This window comes from Hypomesus transpacificus, chromosome 1, assembly GCF_021917145.1.
Source record: "Hypomesus transpacificus isolate Combined female chromosome 1, fHypTra1, whole genome shotgun sequence".
Taxonomy (NCBI): Eukaryota; Metazoa; Chordata; class Actinopteri; order Osmeriformes; family Osmeridae; genus Hypomesus; species Hypomesus transpacificus.
This window is the reverse complement of record NC_061060.1, coordinates 54,092-74,529: the sequence shown is the minus strand read 5'-3', so window position 1 is coordinate 74,529 and position 20,438 is coordinate 54,092. Positions and strand designations below refer to the sequence as shown.

At 46.5% G+C, this 20,438-nt stretch overlaps 1 protein-coding gene across 1 annotated transcript; it reads left to right on the top strand.

The window, feature by feature from the left end:
- The first annotated feature begins 669 nt into the window (after positions 1-669).
- LOC124482152 (BTB/POZ domain-containing protein KCTD16-like) lies at positions 670-9,327 on the top strand. The gene is made up of 2 exons (XM_047042583.1): positions 670-1,468; positions 8,354-9,327. The coding sequence occupies exons 1-2, from the start codon at positions 676-678 to the stop codon at positions 8,935-8,937; spliced, it is 1,377 nt and encodes a 458-aa protein (XP_046898539.1). The 5' UTR covers positions 670-675; the 3' UTR covers positions 8,938-9,327.
- Positions 9,328-20,438: the final 11,111 nt, after the last annotated feature.

The window sequence follows — 20,438 nt, the reverse complement described above, 5'->3', positions numbered from 1 at the left end:
AATCGAGACAGATAGCCTATCTATGGGGAAAAAACTCCCCGTTTTTTTAATTTTCCTTTAAGATGATGTAAGACATTACTCCCTAGGACTCCCGCATGGCTGGATCAACATCATCTCGACCGTCTTTACGCCGTGCCAGTCCGATAGTCACCGTTCAGTGGTTTGGAGTTTGGAGAGATCGGCGCGCGCTGGAGTCCCATTTTTAATCTGGTGGTATTCCCGCGCGATAGCGCCTGTAGGCTACGTTGACAGCAAAACACAGATGTTTGATCTAAACTGATTAACTCTTCGAGGTCAATTGGACTGTATATATCTGCGGGAAGGACATTACGCACCACAAAAACATGTCATACTAAACAGTAGCATCGACATCTCTTTAACAGACGGGTTGTAGAAAGTAGTTGATTAGAGTAGCAGGCCGAGAAGAGAAGAGGATTACTTTCATGGACCAGCATCAATGGCAGGCACTGGATATAAATATAAAGTGTAGCGAGAAGCGCTTTAGTTTCGATGGCATGCACTGTGGTCAAACATTTACGCATTCAGTGAACCGGAGGATTTAGCTCTTAAACTGTGGGCGTTATGTAGGGCCTTAGCCAAATGAACCCTGGGAATTAAACTTTTTGGATAACCTCTTTTTCGTGACCTAAAGCTGATTCCGCGCTTGAACTAAGAATGGCACTGAGCGAGAATGGCCGAACCCAGCCGGCTAAAGAGCAGGGTTCGCTCCAGTCTGACGTTGTTGAACTGAATGTGGGAGGACAGGTGTACTATACTCGCTTTGGTACTTTAACAAGCATCCCGAATTCTTTACTCGGACAATTGTTCTCTAACAAGAAAGGTTCATCGAATGACATTGCAAGGGACCTTAAAGGACGATACTTCATCGACAGAGATGGTTTTCTGTTTCGATATGTTTTGGATTACCTTCGAGATAAACAAGTCGTTCTTCCCGATCACTTCCCTGAGAGAGGACGGCTGAGAAGAGAGGCGGAATACTTTCAGCTGCCCGATTTGGTCAAACTTTTGACCTCCGATGAATCTAAACATTTTCCTGATGATTACAGTGATTTCGATGACAACAGTGACCAGATATTTTCTCCGTATGCCCTGGACCATAGGTACGGCTATATAACAGTCAGGTTCAAAGGACATTGTAACACGGGTAGAGAAATTCAGACTGATTTCGAAGTCAAGAAAGTTCCAAGAATCTTTATTAGCGGCAGGGTTGGTTTGGCTAAAGAAGTGTTTGGAGACACGCTGAATCAGGGCCATGACGTGGACAGGCCACCGGACCGATATTCCTCTCGGTCCTACCTCAGATTCCGGCACATGGAAAGAGCGTTTGACATGCTCTCAGAAAACGGTTTCCACTTCGTTGCCTGCTGCTCCTCTCTGACGTCGTCCTCTCTCAGTCATTACACAGACGAAAAGGTCTGGTCCAACTGTACGCAGTATGTCTTCTACCGTAAGTGAAACTTATGTTCACTCTCACATCAAACCTTCAGACCGTAGTCTTTTAATGAGGAGGATGACGTTGTGCTCGAGGGAAAATTCTGCAGAGCAATTTTAAGAATGCTACATAATCGCTGCGCAGGGCATTTGCACGTGAACTGCCCATGAAAATGCAGTTGTATGGAGTCCTGCTTTCACTCCGCATATACCTTTCAGGTCAGCTCTTCGGCTGCCTACCTTGTGCTAGCACTGCCAGGCCACTGTGCTGCTACTCACTCATCAGCCAAACTATCTGTGACGACATGCAGCCTGTCAGCCCAAGGGCGTGGGTACATGAATAATATACAGCAGCACAAGCCATGCAGGTCTCCACATACCATATTGAACCCTCCATGTAAACCAGCAGGGCTGATGCTAAAAAATATGACACAACACAAGCCCACCAGAGACACAAGTTATTCACTTTGGTTTGATTTCTTACATTTACATTTATTCATTTAGCAGACGCTTTTATCCAAAGCGACTTCCAAGAGAGAGCTTCACAAAGTGCATAGGTCACTGATAATAACAACAACAAGATAGCCCCACAGCATTGCGGGTAGTCAAAAACAAGAAGTACATATTGTGAACAACCAAAAAATAGTGCTAAAGGGAAGAAACCATAAGAGCATGTAGTTAAACAAGTTAAAAATTACACAACATTAATCTAAGTGCAGGTGTACCTGTAGGAAAGCAATAAAAATAGGATTAACTAGAAAAAGAATACAACAGTTTAAATCAGCTACCACTAACCAACAAGAGCAACAGTCTAAGCAAGAGTCATTGTGAACCTTGAGGAAACTAGCGTTGGGTTCAGCAAACCATTCCTAAGTACCATTGTACTCCCGGAACAAGTGTGTCTTGAGCCTTCTCTTGAAGGTGGAGAGACAGTCCGTGTCTCTGATGGAGGTGGGGAGTTGATTCCACCACTTGGGTGCCAGGCAGGAGAACTCCTTATTTGGAGTGGGGTGTAGGTGCAGCATATGGCCAATTAGAGAGCATTGTGTTTATTCCTCCAAATGGATCTCCAAACTGAGGCAAGCCGGGTGTTCTGGTCCCTTTACTTGACACCAGCCCTTGGCAGATGGGGGGAGGACAGAGGAGACAGAGAGCTGGAAAGGGAGGGAAGGAATAGAGAGATGAGAGAGAGAAAGAGAGAGAGAGAGTAAGACCGAGTGGCAGATAGAGATATATAGATGTCTGTAGAAGTACAGAGGGAGAGGAAACAGAACAAATGTTAGCAAGATAAGAGACAGAATGAGAACACATGCTTTAGACAGAAAGAGTGAGTGATAAAGATAGAATTAGAGATAAAGGATCTCTAGAGAACAGAAGACAGACAGGAGGGAGTGAGAGGGAGGCGGGGGGGAGTGAGAGGGAGGCAGGAGGGAGTGAGAGGGAGGGAGACAGGGAATGATAAGTGGAAGAGAAGAGGGGAAAGAAAACATAAAGAGGGAAGTGAAGACTGATCTCAGAGACGGATTACAGCTGACTTCTACATTTACCATTCAAACAACCTAAAACTGTAAGCTGATTGTGGGTGTGCTGCAGAGAGCGGCCCAGTAAACTGGGAACTATGAACCAGTGGACAGATTCAGTGAGTTTGACTGGCTCTGTACTATAACTATGTGGATCCACACTCTCCCTGAGGTGTGAGTGTGAATGGAGGCTGCATCATGATGGAGTACCTGCTTGTATCTGTGTAGTCTGTAACTCCCAGATATCCTTAAAGATGTTGTAAAGTAGAATTGAAAATGAGTTTAAAGTTCATCACACCAGAAGAATCCAAATTTGAATGAAAAAACACACAAGTAAGTTAAATTAGGCTTTGAAATTGTGAGAAAATCAGCAGTCTGCTTGAGACTGGGGGGGTGTGTTGCCTGAAGGAGCTGAAGCCCCGCCCCCTCGAATTTATTGAATTTAGCAACAACAGCAACACTAGCTAAATCAATTGCAGATATCAGAACAGACCTACCTGCAGTCTCTGAGTGTTTTATATGTTAATTACTTTGTCTTTGCATCGTACCAGCTGAGTAACAGAATCCAACCGTCTATGATCTGACGTAGATAGGTCGCTGTAATGTAGATAGGTCGCTGTGACGTACATTGGTCGGGTTGTTGCCCCGCCTATACAAAACCTGAGCTGAAAGACGTTTTTGCGCTTTGCACATGCTTTCAGGAACTAATTTCACACGTATATAATGTACTGAGAAGCAAATCATGGAATTTGCTTTACAGCATCTCTAAGTCGCTCTGGATAAGAGCGTCTGCTAAAAAAATAACTAAATGTAAGTCTGTGGGACTACAACTCCCAGAGGGCATTGAGACTGTGAAAACTACGCTTCCCAGGGCATCCTGAACAGAGGTCAGAAGAGAATTCCAGGATTACTGTCAAGAGAGTGATTTGTGACCCTGATGGAGTTGGAATAATGTGTCAAGAAGGCATCGAGAGGAAGATGGAGAGGCCAGGAAAGCAGGAAAGGGAGAAAAGGACGGAAGAGAGACAGAAGAGAGAAGAGGAAGGAGATACGTTACAGCATAGGAAGCAGAAGTAGATGGAGAGGTAAAGAGAGAAGGTGATAAACTGCTGGACTATAATGAAAACTGAACCTGAACCCTAGCCTCCTCCAATACATGGTTGGATGGATGTTGGGATATGGGAGGAGGAGAGAGAGGGGGGGAGTGGAGGTAAAGAGAGGGGGGAGTAAAGGTAAAAAAAGAGGTGGAATGGAAAGAGAGCGGGAGCAGACAGACAGGGGAGTAGTGGAGGTAGAGAGAGACTGAAAGAGAGGGGGAGTGGAGGTAGAGAGAGACAGAAGGAGGGGGAGTGGAGTTAGAGAGAGACAGAAGGAGAGAGGGGGGCTGGAGGTAGAGAGAGACAGAAGGAGAGAGAGGGAGTGGAGGTCGAGAGAGACAGAAAGAGAGAGGGGGAGTGGAGGTAGGTAGACAGAGACAGAAGGAGAGAAGGAAAGTGGAGGTAGAGAGAGACAGAAGGAGAGAGGGGGAGTGGAGGTCGATGTTCCCTTTTCGTGTCACAGTGAAGCAAATTGTAAAGTCAGCTAGGCAAAAATCCATCGACCCTGAATCTCATCTTCACCAATTAGAGAGAGGGGAGATCAAGAGGGGGAATGGAGATAGAGGAGTGAAAGAATCTCATCTACACCAATTAGCAGCTGCAGATGCTGTAAACTGTCATGTCTGCACCTCTGTGTTGACTTCCACCTGACCCCCACTTGTGATGCCCCTCCTTATCAGCTGGGTTTACTGTGAAACTGAGATTATTTGCATCATCGATCAGACCAGAGCAACCAGGAAGCCATGACAACAGAGGCTAAGAATCCTGTTGCATGGTGTAACCCTGACCCTGTCTCTTCTGAAAGAGGGATATGGGGTAGAGAAAGAGAGGAGTGGACAGAGAGAGAGAGTAATGGATGGAGCAGGATGGAGAGATTGTTATTCCTACTGAAAAAGGTGAATGTTGCACTGAGCTAACCCTAACAGACCAGGTTCTAACCCAACCCTAATATCATCTCACTCTATCCCTCTCCAACCATCTCCCCTATCTCCGCCTTCTCTCTCCCTCTTCCCCTCTCTCTAGCTTTGCCCCTGCCTCTCTCCTCTCTCTGTCAGTCTGTCTGTCTGTGAGGACAGCTGAGCCCTAGAGTGTTGAGCAGTTCCCCTCTCCTACACTTGCAAGGACACTCTGGCCTCATTTCAGAGTTAAAAAGCAGATAAACAACAGCACTGTAGAGTGCTACTAGGAGGAAGCATCTGGAACAGTCTGAGGAGAAGGAAACAGGAGGAGGAGACGGGGGGACAGAGGAGGGGGAGACAGGATGAAGAGACAGGAGGAGTAGACAGGAGGAGTAGACAGGAGGAGGAGACAGGGGGGGCAAAGGAGGACGAGAAAGGGATGTTTTGATCATTGGAGTACATACAGTAGTAGACTAGATTGAACACAGAGATTCCTTGCGTTAGTAGATAGATCTGTGTAGTGTAGCGCACACACTGTGGTGTAGTGTAGTTACATCTTGAACACAGAGACCATGTAGGAGCCGTGTGTAATGAGACCATGTAGGAGCCGTGTGTAATTAGGGTCAGATGTCTGAGCGGTTAGGGAATCAGGCTATTAATCAGAAGTTTGCCGGTTCGATACCCGGCCGTGCCAAATGACGTTGTGTCCTTGGGCAAGGCACTTCACCCTACTTTCCTCAGGGGGAATGTCCCTGTACTTACTGTAAGTCGCTCTGTATAAGAGCGTCTGCTAAATGACTAAATGTAAGACACCATGTAGAAGCCGTGTGTAATGACTCCATGTAGGAGCCGTGTGTAATGACACCATGCAGGAGCCGTGTGTAATGACTCCCTATAGGAGCCGTGTGTAATGACACCATGTAGGAGCCGTGTGTAATGACTCCCTGTAGGAGCCGTGTGTGATGACACCATGTAGGAGTCGTGTGTAATGACTCCATGTAGGAGCCGTGTGTAATGACTTCATGTAGGAGCCGTGTGTGATGAGACCATGTAGGAGCCGTGTGTAATGAGACCATGTAGGAGCCGTGTGTGATGACACCATGTAGGAGCCGTGTGTGATGAGTTCAGCCACACAGGCGAGTAGTGGACATGTCCCCAACTTCAGACATGCTGATATTTGCATGCTAGCATGTGTCATAGTCAAACACCCTCAATCTGTGTCTATGTAGAGTGGAAAATCCCCCCCCCTCTTTCTATCTGCCCCCCCACCCTTCCTCTCTTTCTCTCTCCCTCTACCATTTTCTTACCCCTTCTCCCTCCCTCCTCCCCCCCTCTTTCTCCATCTCCTTTTTCCTCCCTCTCTCCATCTTTCTCCCTCCCTCCATCTTCCTCCTTTTCTCTCACTTTATGACTCTTATTCTTTCTGGAAAATATTGAGCTTTGCATTTGTATCTGTCTATCTATCTCTCTCCCTCCCTGTCCCTCCCTCTACCTCTACTCCCTCTTCTCCCTCCGTCTCTGTCTTGCTGTAATATTGATGAGCTCCCAAAGCATCAGTAGAGAGATGTTCTGCTGTGAGATCCCCAGACATCCTCTCAGGGACTATGATAAACATGAGGCTCCAACTAACACAACCAGTACCTTCCTGAAGAGATGCTGTGGTCCCTACACACTCAATACAGCAGTGACTAGAATGAGTCCATGGAGGGGATTGAACTCGGGTCTTCTCTGTACCAGCCAGGTATCATCTATTAGCCAAGAAACCTCCAGTCTCAGCCTGGCCACTAGACACCCTCTGCTGAGTACTCAAACACATTCAGGGTCAAGTATTGCTATCACAGCACCAAGCTATACATAGCAACCTTGGTTCAAGCCAAACAGCACATGGAAACACAATGTCTGACTCATAAATCATTTGTCTGGCATTTCAGAAGCTCGTTTCAGAAGCTCATTTATTTTCCATGTTTGAGCTTGGCTGTTGCTAGTTGAGTTGTTGTGTGAATAAGATGGAACATTCTGCTACCGTCAGTACATTACCACTAATTTTCCTCTTATGTCTTGAAACTTTTATGATGCTATTACTGGGTTTAGGCCGGGCTTCTCTTGAGACGCAGAGCCTTCCACTTTGCCTCAATCTCTCCCTCCACCCCTTTCTCTCCCCCTCTTTCCTCCCTCCACCCCTCTCTCTCCCCCTCTTTCCTTTCTCCACCCCTCTCTTTCCCCCTCTTTCCTCCCTCCACCCCTCTCTTTTCCCCTCTTTCCTCCCTCTATCCCTCTCTCTCCCCCTCTCTCCTTCCGCCATCCCTCTCCCGCTCCCTGAGTCTGGTGTTGTAGGAGCCGAATCTATTCATAAAATGTTGTTTGGTTGCCGTGTCCAATGGCGTCTTACATACATGTCGTTCTTGTCAAAAAGTCCAGGGGGTAGTTGTGTAGGTTTGGATTTCAGCAACAGAATATGGTTTGGGGTAAGGGTCTCTCGGTCCTGTGGGTCACTAGAGACGGTAGTGATTAGGCGGCTGTTCAGAATGGCCTCGACTTCACATAAGATGGTTTGCAGTCCCTCTTCATCCAGAATCTGCTGTCTCAGAACAGAATGGAGCGCCTGTCTTACGGAACGAATAAGCCCACACCCCTCCATGGTGGAATGCTCGAGGGGGGTTAAAACTCCACTGTACGCCGTTTTGCAGTATTGCTCCATGTGTTTGGTTCTGATTTAGAAATGAGAGGGCTTCCCTTAGCTCTCTCTCAGCCCCAACAAAATTGGTTCCATTGTCGGATCTGATACATTTCACTTGCCCTTGTCTACTAATGAAACGCCTCAGGGCATTGATACACGAGTTGGTGTCGAGGGAGTTGGCTACTTCAATATGCACAGCCCTACTGGTCATGCATGTGAATAACATGCTGTATTTTTTTTATAATGTGTGTCCTCTCTTAATTTCAATAGGGCCGAAATTATCAACACCCACATTTGAAAATCCAGGCAGGTCTGGCTGGTAGGTCAGCCATCTTCTGCTCCCATTTTGGCTCTGTGCCGCCTGCACACAACACATTCATTTAGTGTCCACAGGTGTAGTAGGGCTGAATCTGCTTCCACCTCTGGGGAAGGGTTGCTGATTGAGTGATGTTTGAGGATGTTTGCTGATCATATTTTAATTGCTTGATTTTATGTTGGGTCAGTGTTTAGTCAGCTATTGTTGCCTGCAACAGACAAATACTAAACATTGAAAAAGGAACTAAATATTTTTCATCCCTCCCTCCCGTTTATTCCTCCCTACCCCCTCCTGCCTCCCTTCCTTCTTTTCTTCCCTTCTTTTCCTCCTTTCCTGGCTCCTTCTTGCGTGTATGTGTATGATGTATGTGCATATGTATGTGTGTGTGTCAGGCGGGCCTGCCAGATGGTCGTCCTCACACTGCGACAGCTGCAGCCGGGGCCGTGAGCGAGAGAGCGGCACTTCTGTTAACGAGCTGTCTACTTCCTGCTCTGAGACCCAATCAGAGGCCAGCTCTCCTCAGGGGACGGTGATCTACCGGCCCCCAGTCAGTGCTCACATGCTGGAACGGACAGGCCCCGCCCACATGCTGGACCGGACAGGCCCCGCCCACATGCTGGACCGGACAGGCCCCGCCTACACGCTGGACCGGACAGGCCCCACCCACACGCTGGACCGGACAGGCCCCGCCCACATACTGGACCGGACAGGCCCGACCCACACGCTGGACCGGACAGGCCCTGCCCACGTGGCCTCGCAGGTGGAGCTCATGCGGCGCCAGACGGACTTACTCCGTGTGCGCACCATGGGTCTCCGCCAGCGGGAGCCTGCCAAGAGGAGAGGGAAGGACAAGCTGACGCGCGAGCAGGAAATGGAGAAGTGCATCCAGGACTTCCACAGGATACGCATCCCGGAGCACTTCCCAGAGCGGAAGCACATGTGGCAGTCTGAGCTGCTGATGAAGTACAGACTCTGAAGGAGGCAGCGGGGGGTGGAGTATTTAGATCCTGGTAGAGAGACAGAGAAAAGGTGTACAGAGAGAATGAAAGAGAGGGAAAGGAGTATGAGGTGAGTGTGGGCCCATGCCGTTGCATGCAGGGTGACTAGTTACTGCACTGACTGCACATAGGTCAGCTCCTCTACATGCTGGATAGAGTGATGAACAGCCTGCAGAACAGAACATTAATGGCGTCATGGTTAGTTGGCCGAGCTAAAGGCTCTCTAAACCTAACCCTGATCCACCCCTGTGCTTGTTGTTGGACGACTGTCATCCCGTCTTCAGGCTTGGTTGAAGACTAATACACTTCTACACTCCCTGATAAATGTAAATGTAGTCATTTAGCAGACACTCTTATTTACATTTAGTCACTTAGCAGACGCTCTTATCCAGAGCGACTTACAGTAAGTACAGAGACATTCCCCCGAGGCAAGTAGGGTGAAGTGCCTTGCCCAAGGACACAACGTCATTTGGCATAGCCTGGGAATCGAACTGGCAACCTTTAGATTACTTGCCAGATTCCCTAACCGCTCTGCCACCTGACCCCCCTGATGCTGTTGGACTCATGGCCTTCATTTAGACCATACAGCACAATATCACTCTATTATCCCAAATGAGCAAAACTGCTTGTCATTTCTCCTCAGTAGCAAACGGACATCAAATGAAAACAAAACATCAAAATATATGCAATTTGTGTGTTTAGAGGAATCAACCAGCACCATCTAGGTGACTGAAGCAAAACTACATTTACATTTATTCCTTTAGCAGACGCTTTTATCCAAAGCGACTTCCAAGAGAGAGCTTTACAAAGTGCATAGGTCACTGATAATAACAACAAGATAGCCCCACAGCATTGGGGGTAGTCAAAAACAAGAAGTACATATTGTGAACAACCAAAAAATAGTGCTAAAGGGAAGAAACCATAAGAGCATGTAGTTAAACAAGTTAAAATTACACCACATTAATCTCTAAGTGCAGGTGTACCTGTAGGAAAGCAATAAAAATAGGATTAACTAAAATAGAATACAACAGTTTAAATCAGCTACCACTAACCAACAAGAGCAACAGTCTAAGCAAGAGTCATTGTGATCCTTGAGGAAACTAGCGTTGGGTTCAGCAAACCATTCCTAAGTACCATTGTACTCCCGGAACAAGTGCGTCTTGAGCCTTCTCTTGAAGGTGGAGAGACAGTCCGTGTCTCTGATGGAGGTGGGGAGTTGATTCCACCACTGGGGTGCCAGGCAGGAGAAGAGCTTGTGCTGGGACCGGGCGGTCTTGAGAGGTGGGACCACCAGGCGGTTGTCTGAAGAAGACCGTAGGTGGCGGGTGGGGGTGTAAGGCTGCAGGAGAGACTTGATGTAGTCGGGCGCAGTCCCGTTCACTGCTCGGAAGGTCAGTACCAGGGTCTTAAATCTGATGCGGGCCGTTATGGGTAGCCAGTGGAGGGAGATGAGGAGCGGGGTAACGTGGGAGAGTCTGGGTAGATTGTAGACCAGGCGGGCCGCTGCGTTCTGAATCCTCTGAAGAGGGCGGGTTGCGCATGATGGGATGTTGCGCATGAAACTACTACAAGGAAAGCACTGCCTTTTGCTTTTACAAACAATATTTGTCCACCCTTGTCATATGTGTAAAGTGTAGCTGAGATGTTGTGAGTAGGTCAAGCTGATGGGTATTGAACTCTGTTCATATGTGAGATATTGTGAGTACCAGTTGAACTCTGTTCATGCGTTTGTATAGAAGAAAAACCTATTAAATGAGTTCAAAGTGTAAAAATAATTGTTTTACTGACCCTTCAGATTTCAGTACAGGAAGTAATCATCGTGCACCAAATGAATAGTTTGGTTCAAGTAGGTGAAGCTCTGTGAAAACTGTTGAAGTGAAAGTGTAGTTTTAGACCAATCCTTCTTATTGTTATCCTTATTTTCAGAAGGAGTCTTGAAACAGTAGTCAAATCAAATCAAAATGTAGTTGTATAGGCATTTTTACAAGCAATGTCACAGAGGGCTTCCCATAGAACTGCCCCCAAACCAACCTAAAACCTCAAGGAAGACAAGAAAAAACTCCCAGAAAAACTCACTAGAGGAGAGAAAATTGAAGAAACCTTGGGAGGAGCAATTCAGTGAAGGATCTCCTCCTCCAGAGACGGTTGGTGAAAGAGAGGAGCAGAACACAGGCTTAACATAGTCATACAGCAGGGAAGTGTCAATGGGTGTTGAAACACCAAAATCCAGTCTTCAACTTGGGTCAGTTGGTAAATGTTAATATAAGCAGAGATAGCCACAAGCCTGGGGACTGTAATCGGCGCAGTATCACAGGCAGGGGGGTGAGGAAAGGGACCGGGAACTCGCTGTTGTCCGTCATGGAGACTGGTTTACACTTGACGACTAGAAGAAAACTCTTATAGGAATAAGAAGCCCCGTCCCCCGTCATCTCCAACTAGTAACAAAAACAGGATCAATATACAGTAACAGGACCAATATACAGTAACAGGACCAATATACAGTAACATGACCAATATACAGCAACAGGACCAATATACAGTAACAAGACCAATATACAGTAACAGGACCAATATACAGTAACAGGACCAATATACAGTAACAGGTTTACTTTATTTGTAAAATCAAGATGGGGAAACATGAACATATAGAAGCTTTATTTCTAATTTTAAAGTTATATATGATACATACAGACAAACACACACTTCAGGTTTACATACACACACACACTTTAGCAGTCGTAGAACTGACTAAACAAAAACGTTTTTAACCTAATTTGAATGTCGAAACGGAATCAGCCTTTTTAATTGAGACAGGTCATTTGTTCCAGAGAGGAGGTGCTCTATATGAGAACGCCCTACCTCCAGCAGTTTTTTTCTTAATTTTGAGAACCACCAGATAGCCGGCATCTTGGGATCTAAGTGTCCTTACGGGGTGATAGTGTGCAAGAAGACCAGAGAGGTATAGTGGTGCCAATCCGTGCAGAGATTTGTAGGTTAGTAATATAACTTTGAAATCAGCTCTGGCTTGGATAGGGAGCAGGTGTAAAGAGACGAGAGCAGACATTATGAGATCATTCTTTCTGGTTCTGGTCAGTAGTGTAGCAGCAGCATTTTGCACCAGCTGTACATTTTTTAAGTAGGTACTTGGGAGGCCAGAGAATAATACATTGCAGTAGTCCAATCGGGATGTAACAAATGCATGTATTCGTTTTTCAGCATCATCCTTTGAGAGGAAATGTCTTATTTTGGCTATGTTACGTAGTTGGAAAAATTCAGTTTTTTGTTTAGTTACTTAGATCCTTCCTTTCTTTTTTACATTGCAATGTGTATCTCCTCTTCACAAGGAAACGTGAAGAGCAACGACTAGTTGAGCATCAAGAAACATTTATAGAAAGCACTATTTTTAGCAAAAATGGATTCTGCAGTGTCACCACATTGAAACCAGAGAAGGGGGATGCTAGGGGGAGGAAGAGAAGGTTGGGGGGAGAAATAGGAAGAGGAGGAGAAGGAGGCTGGGAAGAGGAGGAGAAGGAGGCTGGGAAGTGGAGGAGAAGGAGGCTAGGGGAAGCTGGGAGGAGGAGACTGGGAGGAGGACAAGAAGAAGGAGGAGGCCCGGGGAGGACAAGTAGGAAGCCGGGAGGAGGAGGCTAGGGGGGGAAGAGTCTGGGAGGAGGAGAAGGAGGAAGCCGGGAGGAGGAGGCTAGGGGGGGGAGAGTCTGGGAGGAGGAGAAGGAGGAAGCCGGGAGGAGAAGGCTAGGGGGGGAAGTGTCTGGTAGGAGGAGAAGGAGGAAGCCGGGAGGAGGAGGCTATGAGGAGGAGGAGGCTGGGAGGAGGAGAAGGAGGAAGCCGGGAGGAGTAGGCTATGAGGAGGAGGAGGCTGGGAGGAGGATTCTGGAGGCTGGAGGAGCCACTGCTGCAGCAATCACAGTAATCGGCTGTGATGATTGATGATGCAGAGTCTTGGGACTGCCAATGTCCTCCAACTGAAAGTTTAACTTCTCAGAATCTCCATGGTGACAAAGTAGAAGCACCTGCCACTGAATGGAGCTTTATAATCCAGGCAACAAATAAGCAACAATCCTCATACTATAAATACAGAATAAGAAGAACATTTCTTTAAGTCATAGCTTTCTCGCAGCTCAGTTTTAGACTTGTATTAATGTTTCAGTAGTAACTATAAGAACCAAACAGTGTGGGATTGAAGTGTGTGTATCAGCCCCTGATACACACAGCCCCTGCTACACACACAGCCCCTGCTACACACAGCCCCTGCTACACACACAACCCCTGCTACACACAGCCCCTGCTACACACAGCCCCTGCTGTACACACAGCCCCTGCTACACACAGCCCCTGCTACACACAGCCCCTGCTACACACACAGTCCCTGCTACACACAGTCCCTGCTACACACACAGCCCCTGCTACACACACAGTCCCTGTTACACACAGCCCCTGCTACACACACAGCCCCTGCTACACACAGCCCCTGCTACACACAGCCCCTGCTACACACACAGTCCCTGCTACACACACAGCCCCTGCTACACACAGCCCCTGCTACACACAGCCCCTGCTACACACACAGTCCCTGCTACACACAGCCCCTGCTACACACAGCCCCTGCTACACACACAGTCCCTGCTACACACACAGCCCCTGCTACACACAGCCCCTGCTACACACACAGCCCCTGCTACACACACAGCCCCTGCTACACACACAGCCCCTGCTACACACACAGCCCCTGCTACACACACAGCCCCTGCTACACGCAGTCCCTGCTACACACACAGCCCCTGCTACACACAGCCCCTGCTACACACACAGCCCCTGCTACACACAGTCCCTGCTACACACACAGTCCCTGCTACACACACAGTCCCTGCTACACACACAGCCCCTGCTACACACACAGCCCCTGCTACACACACAGTCCCTGCTACACACACAGCCCCTGCTACACACAGCCCCTGCTACACACACAGCCCCTGCTACACACACAGTCCCTGCTACACACACAGTCCCTGTTACACACACAGCCCCTGCTACACACACAGCCCCTGCTACACACAGCCCCTGCTACACACACAGCCCCTGCTACACACACAGCCCCTGCTACACACAGCCCCTGCTACACACACAGCCCCTGCTACAAGCAGTCCCTGCTACACACACAGCCCCTGCTACACACACAGTCCCTGTTACACACAGCCCCTGCTACACACTAAGCCCCTGCTACACACACAGTCCCTGCTACACACAGTCCCTGCTACACACACAGTCCCTGCTACACACACAGCCCCTGCTACACACACAGCCCCTGCTACACACACAGTCCCTGCTACACACACAGCCCCTGCTACACACAGCCCCTGCTACACACACAGCCCCTGCTACACACACAGTCCCTGCTACACACACAGTCCCTGTTACACACACAGCCCCTGCTACACACACAGCCCCTGCTACACACACAGCCCCTGCTACACACAGCCCCTGCATCAGCTGGATGCCTCACTGGGAAACACAGCACCTCTCCTCCATCGTTAAAAGCAGATACATTTAATCTCTCCCCCACTTTCTACTTTTCTCTCTCCATGATCTGAATACTTGAGCTGATGAGAAATCGATTTATCAGATTTCACATATCAAGTGTTATCATATTGGTGTATCCAAGCACCAAAGCCTCAGATCAACCTTAGATCCTTTTCCCCTGGCAATAATGATGCCCCTCCCATCCAAGTGCCCTATCCCACAAACTGAACTGACCCTTTCCAGGCACACCCTCAGATGACAGGATCAATTACCCTGCTGATCAATACTGTTTCTCATAAACAGGTTCTCCTCACACACACACATTCTTCCACACGCACAAACACACATACACAAACACACACATTCATAGACACACCAGCTACCCCAACATCTGGTCCGGTATAAAACCCCAAGGTTGAGGTTCTAGAATATAGATAATAAGGTGCTCTTTAGAACTTTATATGGTTCTTGCTAACCTGAAATTGTTTCTTAAACAAAGGTGACCTCAACCAGACAAATGTGTTCAGTAGATAAAGTTGAATAAAATCACAAATGGATTTATATTCCTTGTCTTCCTAGTAGAGTTGCAACCATTTTAAATCTCTTTATGTGGTTTTCTCACCTGTGTGTTCCCACAGAACCAGACCAGTCTGTTGACAGCTCTGGTCTGCTGCACCAAGGAGCTGCCAGCTCCATATCCAGCTACAGAGGAAACTACATCATGCATTTATTAACAGGGTTGGGAATAAAACATCTAAATCCTGACTAGGAGAGTGAAGAAGTCTGCTAGCAGCCTGCCTGAAACACATCTACAGAAATAACCCCAATATACAAACTCTGCAATGAAATGATTGACGGCAAATCATTTCATTTATGCAGGGGAAGTTAGGGTTGGTGTGGATGGCTGATAAACAGTAAACACATAAAATAAAAATGTTGAGATGTTTACTACTGTATATGTTAGTTTGTTGTTTGTCACCTACATGGAGGTCAGCAAGAGGGGTCATCTTCTAGCACAGCTAGATCGAGCAGTGTAAGTGGTCTGCTGTGGGATCTCTACCAGCTGTGAGGAGAGACCCACCATTCTGCCTCTACCAGCTGTGAGGAGAGACCCAGCATTCTGCCTCTACCAGCTGTGAGGAGAGACCCAGCATTCTGCCTCTACCAGCTGTGAGGAGAGACCCAGCATTCTGCCTCTGGCCACTCTGGGCCTCACTCTGACCTTATTCTGCCAAGCCTGTGGTGGAAATACCAGAGGATTAAAACTGTAGGAAGGAGCAGACTAAATAGCAAGCGTCTCTGGATGATCTCGTCACATTTAGCGGAACAAGACAAACGCATACAAATGCATGCAGGCGCACACACGCACAACCACTCTCAAACACACACACCCTCAAACAACCACCCTTACACATACTGCTCCCTCACTCCATTGTCATAAGTGGAGGTACAAGTCGGAAGCCTGTTAAGGACGGTAATGGAGGAGGAGACTGACTCTCTCCTGGTGCTGGGAGGAGGAGACTGACTCTCTCCTGGTGCTGGGAGGAGGAGACTGACTCTCTCCTGGTGCTGGGAGGAGGAGACTGACTCTCTCCTGGAGGGGAATGCACCCCCCCCTGGGACGAAAAAACCTTGTGCCGCCCCCTACCCCGTCGGCCGCCCCCCGACGGTACACGTAACGAGCACCGCTAATACCTGACAGAGCAAACGAAGGGAAATGCTGCACGGCACCGTCTCAGCAAGCAGGGATGCCTTCAGCTGCCTGAAGGGGGCGCCAATATGCCAATTCCCCACAAAGTGAAATGATAGAAAAGAGAAAACCGCGCAGTTTTTATTTTTTATTTTATGCTTGTGAGCCCCTCACGTGACATGAAAAAAATGCTGCCCCAGGCGGCTGCCCGGTCTGCCGGTGCCTAAAACTGCCCCTGCTGGGAGGGGAAGACTGACTCTCCCTGGTGCTGGGAGGGGAAGACTGACTCTCTCCTGGTGCTGGGAGGGGAAGACTGACTCTCTCCTGGTGCTGGGAGGGGAAGACTGACTCTCTCCTGGTGCTGGGAGGGGAATACTGACTCTCTCCTGGTGCTGGGAGGGGAATACTGACTCTCTCCTGGTGCTGGGAGGGGAATACTGACTCTCTCCTGGTGCTGGGAGGGGAATACTGACTCTCTCCTAGTGCTGGGAGGGGAATACTGACTCTCTCCTAGTGCTGGGAGGGGAACACTGACTCTCTCCTGGTGCTGGGAGGGGAAGACTGACTCTCTCCTAGTGCTGGGAGGGGAATACTGACTCTCTCCTGGTGCTGGGAGGGGAATACTGACTCTCTCCTGGTGCTGGGAGGGGAAGACTGACTCTCTCCAGTAAATGTCACAAAATCCATCCTTCATATCTGTCCACATTTAAGGAAGCTTTAGGATGTTGGACAGTCTAATCAACCAGGCTAGTTACCCATGGTAGTTAACTAGGCCAGTGAGCAGCTAAATGGCGCAGTGTAAATCCTCCAGAGCAGAGCACTGTATATCTGCCCCCACAGCAGACAGAGGAACCCTTGTCTACATTAATCTCCATTGCTGCGTGTCTCAGGTAGGAGACCTGGAGTTGTTGGAGTGGTCCTAGATTACTCCCATCTCACAGTCTCATTTAGCCACCTGTCAACAGACATTACGCAAGGGCCCAGAGGAGACACAAAACAAGTGCTGTGTAACATACAGCCTCCTACAGCCTGTAGTACTGCTGGATGTTTAACCTACAGCCTGTAGTACTGCTGGATGTTTAACCTACAGCCTGTAGTACTGCTGGATGTTTAACCTACAGCCTGTAGTACTGCTGGATGTTTAACCTACAGCCTGTATTACTGTTGGATGGGAGAGCAGTGCAGAGCAAAGGAGCCTCAACAGCCTCAACATAAAAAATATGCACTTGGGTGTTTATTGTGGTTATAAAATACCAGTTGTAGACTAGTGTGTTTATTCCTTTTCATTCCGTCTACATAATCTGACTCCCCATGATTTAGCTGATCAGATGACTTTACTCCAAGAAGCTTTGAAACGACAGAGCCAGATGTCTAAAAATGATCTTATATAAAAGCAGAACTGTTCCTCAAAATGTCACCCATGCAGCCGTCTGCAAGGGGAGAAACAGGAAGTGATCAATCAAGGTCACCTCAAGGTTAAAGTGCACCTCTGCTGGTGTGAGCTCAGCAGCCTAAACGGAGGATGTCTAACCCTAACCCTAACCCTAAACGGAGGATGTCTAACCCTAACGGAGGATAACATGAGTTACACACAACTAGACTCACAAGTAGCAGAACACATCCAATCTTTTGCTAAATGAAACACTTCGTTCAAAACTATACAATCATGTATAAAAAACAATTTCTGTCACCGTATGCCACACACATAGTTCATAAAATTGGATTCTGTTTGAACCAGTTACACACTGTAGTGCAAAATTGTAAACAGTTTTACACTAACTATTCTTTTCTAATGATATGACCTGCTTGATTTGGTCAGAGATATTGTTCCAGTAGAGTACGTGCAAGTACCTGAATATGTTGACCAAACACAACACACAAGACCAGTACTGCACACTGCTGAAAATATTTACTGTATTTTTCCACATTGTCTACGTAAAGGTAGCATTTTGTGCAGATCTGATAGCAAATATAGCAAATCTGAACATATTTCAAATCAAATACTATAGTAGGCTACATAGTAGTCTGTAAACACAGCAAATACATTTGTGGAGACAAAAGAAAGAATTTAGCAAATGAAATACAGTACATTACTGTATTTCAATCATGGACTGCAGTGAATGTGTACAAAAAAAGTAATGATGAAGTGCATATAGCTGTAGCTACATGAAGCTACATTTTACTGTAAAGTATGATTTGCAAAATACTGTGTGTAGTAGTTTGCAAATAGTGTGAGGATGAGAATGTGCTTATAGTTGTGCAGGTCTGGGGTTCTGTTTTGCTCCTTGAGTGTCAAATTTCACTCACTGTGTGTTATTTGACATTTTTGTATCCAAGCAGTTGGAAAAACTGTAAATTTCAGTCAAAACAATAACATTATACAAACTGTATAAGACAGAAATTTGCTACATTTCTACAGTAATATTGTAATGAAAGGTATTTTGAATAAAAAAAAAAAATCCTATTAAAAGATCTCTACGGAAGGGTTGTGCTAGGTGAGGAAAGGGATGCAGAGAGAAGAAATCAGCTAACATTTGTATAGGACAATGTGGCATTTCACCACTCCCGTGCAGTCACCGAGTGGTTTGCAGCCCATCCAAGAATGGTATCACTTTTCCTCCCACCTTATAGAATCATTAGTTTCCTCATGGAGGTGGAAGGTTTACTGTATGACCACCATCCACATGATCCAATGTCCTTCCTGGACACAATGAATGCTGGATGCCTGGACATTGCCAGGGATGGATCAGGCATGCCAGAAGATTCTTTCCTAGGTGTATTGCCCTAGATGACATACAGTAAGAGGTGATGTGGATATGAACCTGCGGCCAAATGCAGAAGATTAGCAGTCCTATTGTATCTGTATCAGTGGATAATGTGTAGACAAATTATTGTATGCTGGAATTAGTGAAAAAGAAAATATATATATACAACATATAGAAGCATACTGTGTCATGTCTGATTCCAGTAAATATATAGTAATATATACAATAGTATATATTGCAGTGAATTCTAAACAGTAGGAGGTGTCCTTGTTTTACATAAGAAAACATTGTATAATGCCAGCTGTTGTTAGTGTTTTTTAGGTCATTGTTTGGTGGGTGACAAAGTATGTTTGTTGGCTGTCAACCATTGCTAGTGTTATGAAAGATTGAGTTGATTTGAAGTGATTTGGTAGTTTTAGTGCATTTTGAATGTGAAATGAACTGCTGTGCCGAGCTGAAAATTGTTTAGGAGAACTGCGTTAAGAGTTTTGAAAATGTAAATTAAGTATTGAGAAATGCTCCCTAGCGACAGTAAAAAACTGTAATAGGAATGTTATGAAAATAATGAAACACATAACTCTTTACAATTAAGAGATTGATACACATTTTCAAATGTTGTAATATTTTCATCAGCATTGATTTACTTTTAAAACATTCCTCCATACCAAAACCAATCCATGACCTAGTACACATTAACCCTAAACATTCCTCATAGTACATATAGTGTGTGTGTGTGTGTGTGTGTGTGTGTGTGAGCAGCGAGAGTAAGGTGTGTGTGTATGTATGTGTGTGTGTGTGTGTGTGCGCACATGCGTGTGAGCGGTGAGCTGAGAGAAGCCGCCAGCAGGGGGAGACACGCGCATGACCTCAGGAGGAGACAGCAGCTTCCCCTGACAGCCTTTAACCTTTATTTAGCCACCATAATACCAAGTTTCATCTATTACAATGATTGTGTTACAATACAGACAGTGTAGTAGTCCTTGTTCAACCTAAACACACCCAACACTCCTCATCACTGCAAGAGGTTCTGTAAAATTTGATTAGAATCTATTTGTTACTAATTAACAGTAGATGTAATTTCTATCATTCAATGAAAACCTGTAATAAACCCCAAATTGCTACTTAAATAATAATTAAGATGGAAAATGATTAGTCTTGGGAATGTGAACTGTAGCGATGTGAAATATCTTGAAAGCACAAAGTCATGCAAGAGGAAAGCATGCTGTTTAATTTTTTACTTGTTAAACTACTTGCTCTTATGTTTCTTCCCATTGGCACTTGGTTGCTTTTCACAATGTATGCTCATGTTTAGGCTTCCTGCAATTTTTGGGGGGGCTATCTCGTTGTTTATGATCATTGACCTATGCACTTTTTGTCAAATCACACATTCGTGATTTTCACCTCAGTAACAATGCAGTCATGGCTGTTAAATGCCTTCTCTTTACATTCTCATCCTTGCAAGTTCAAAAAGTACAAATTTGCAAGG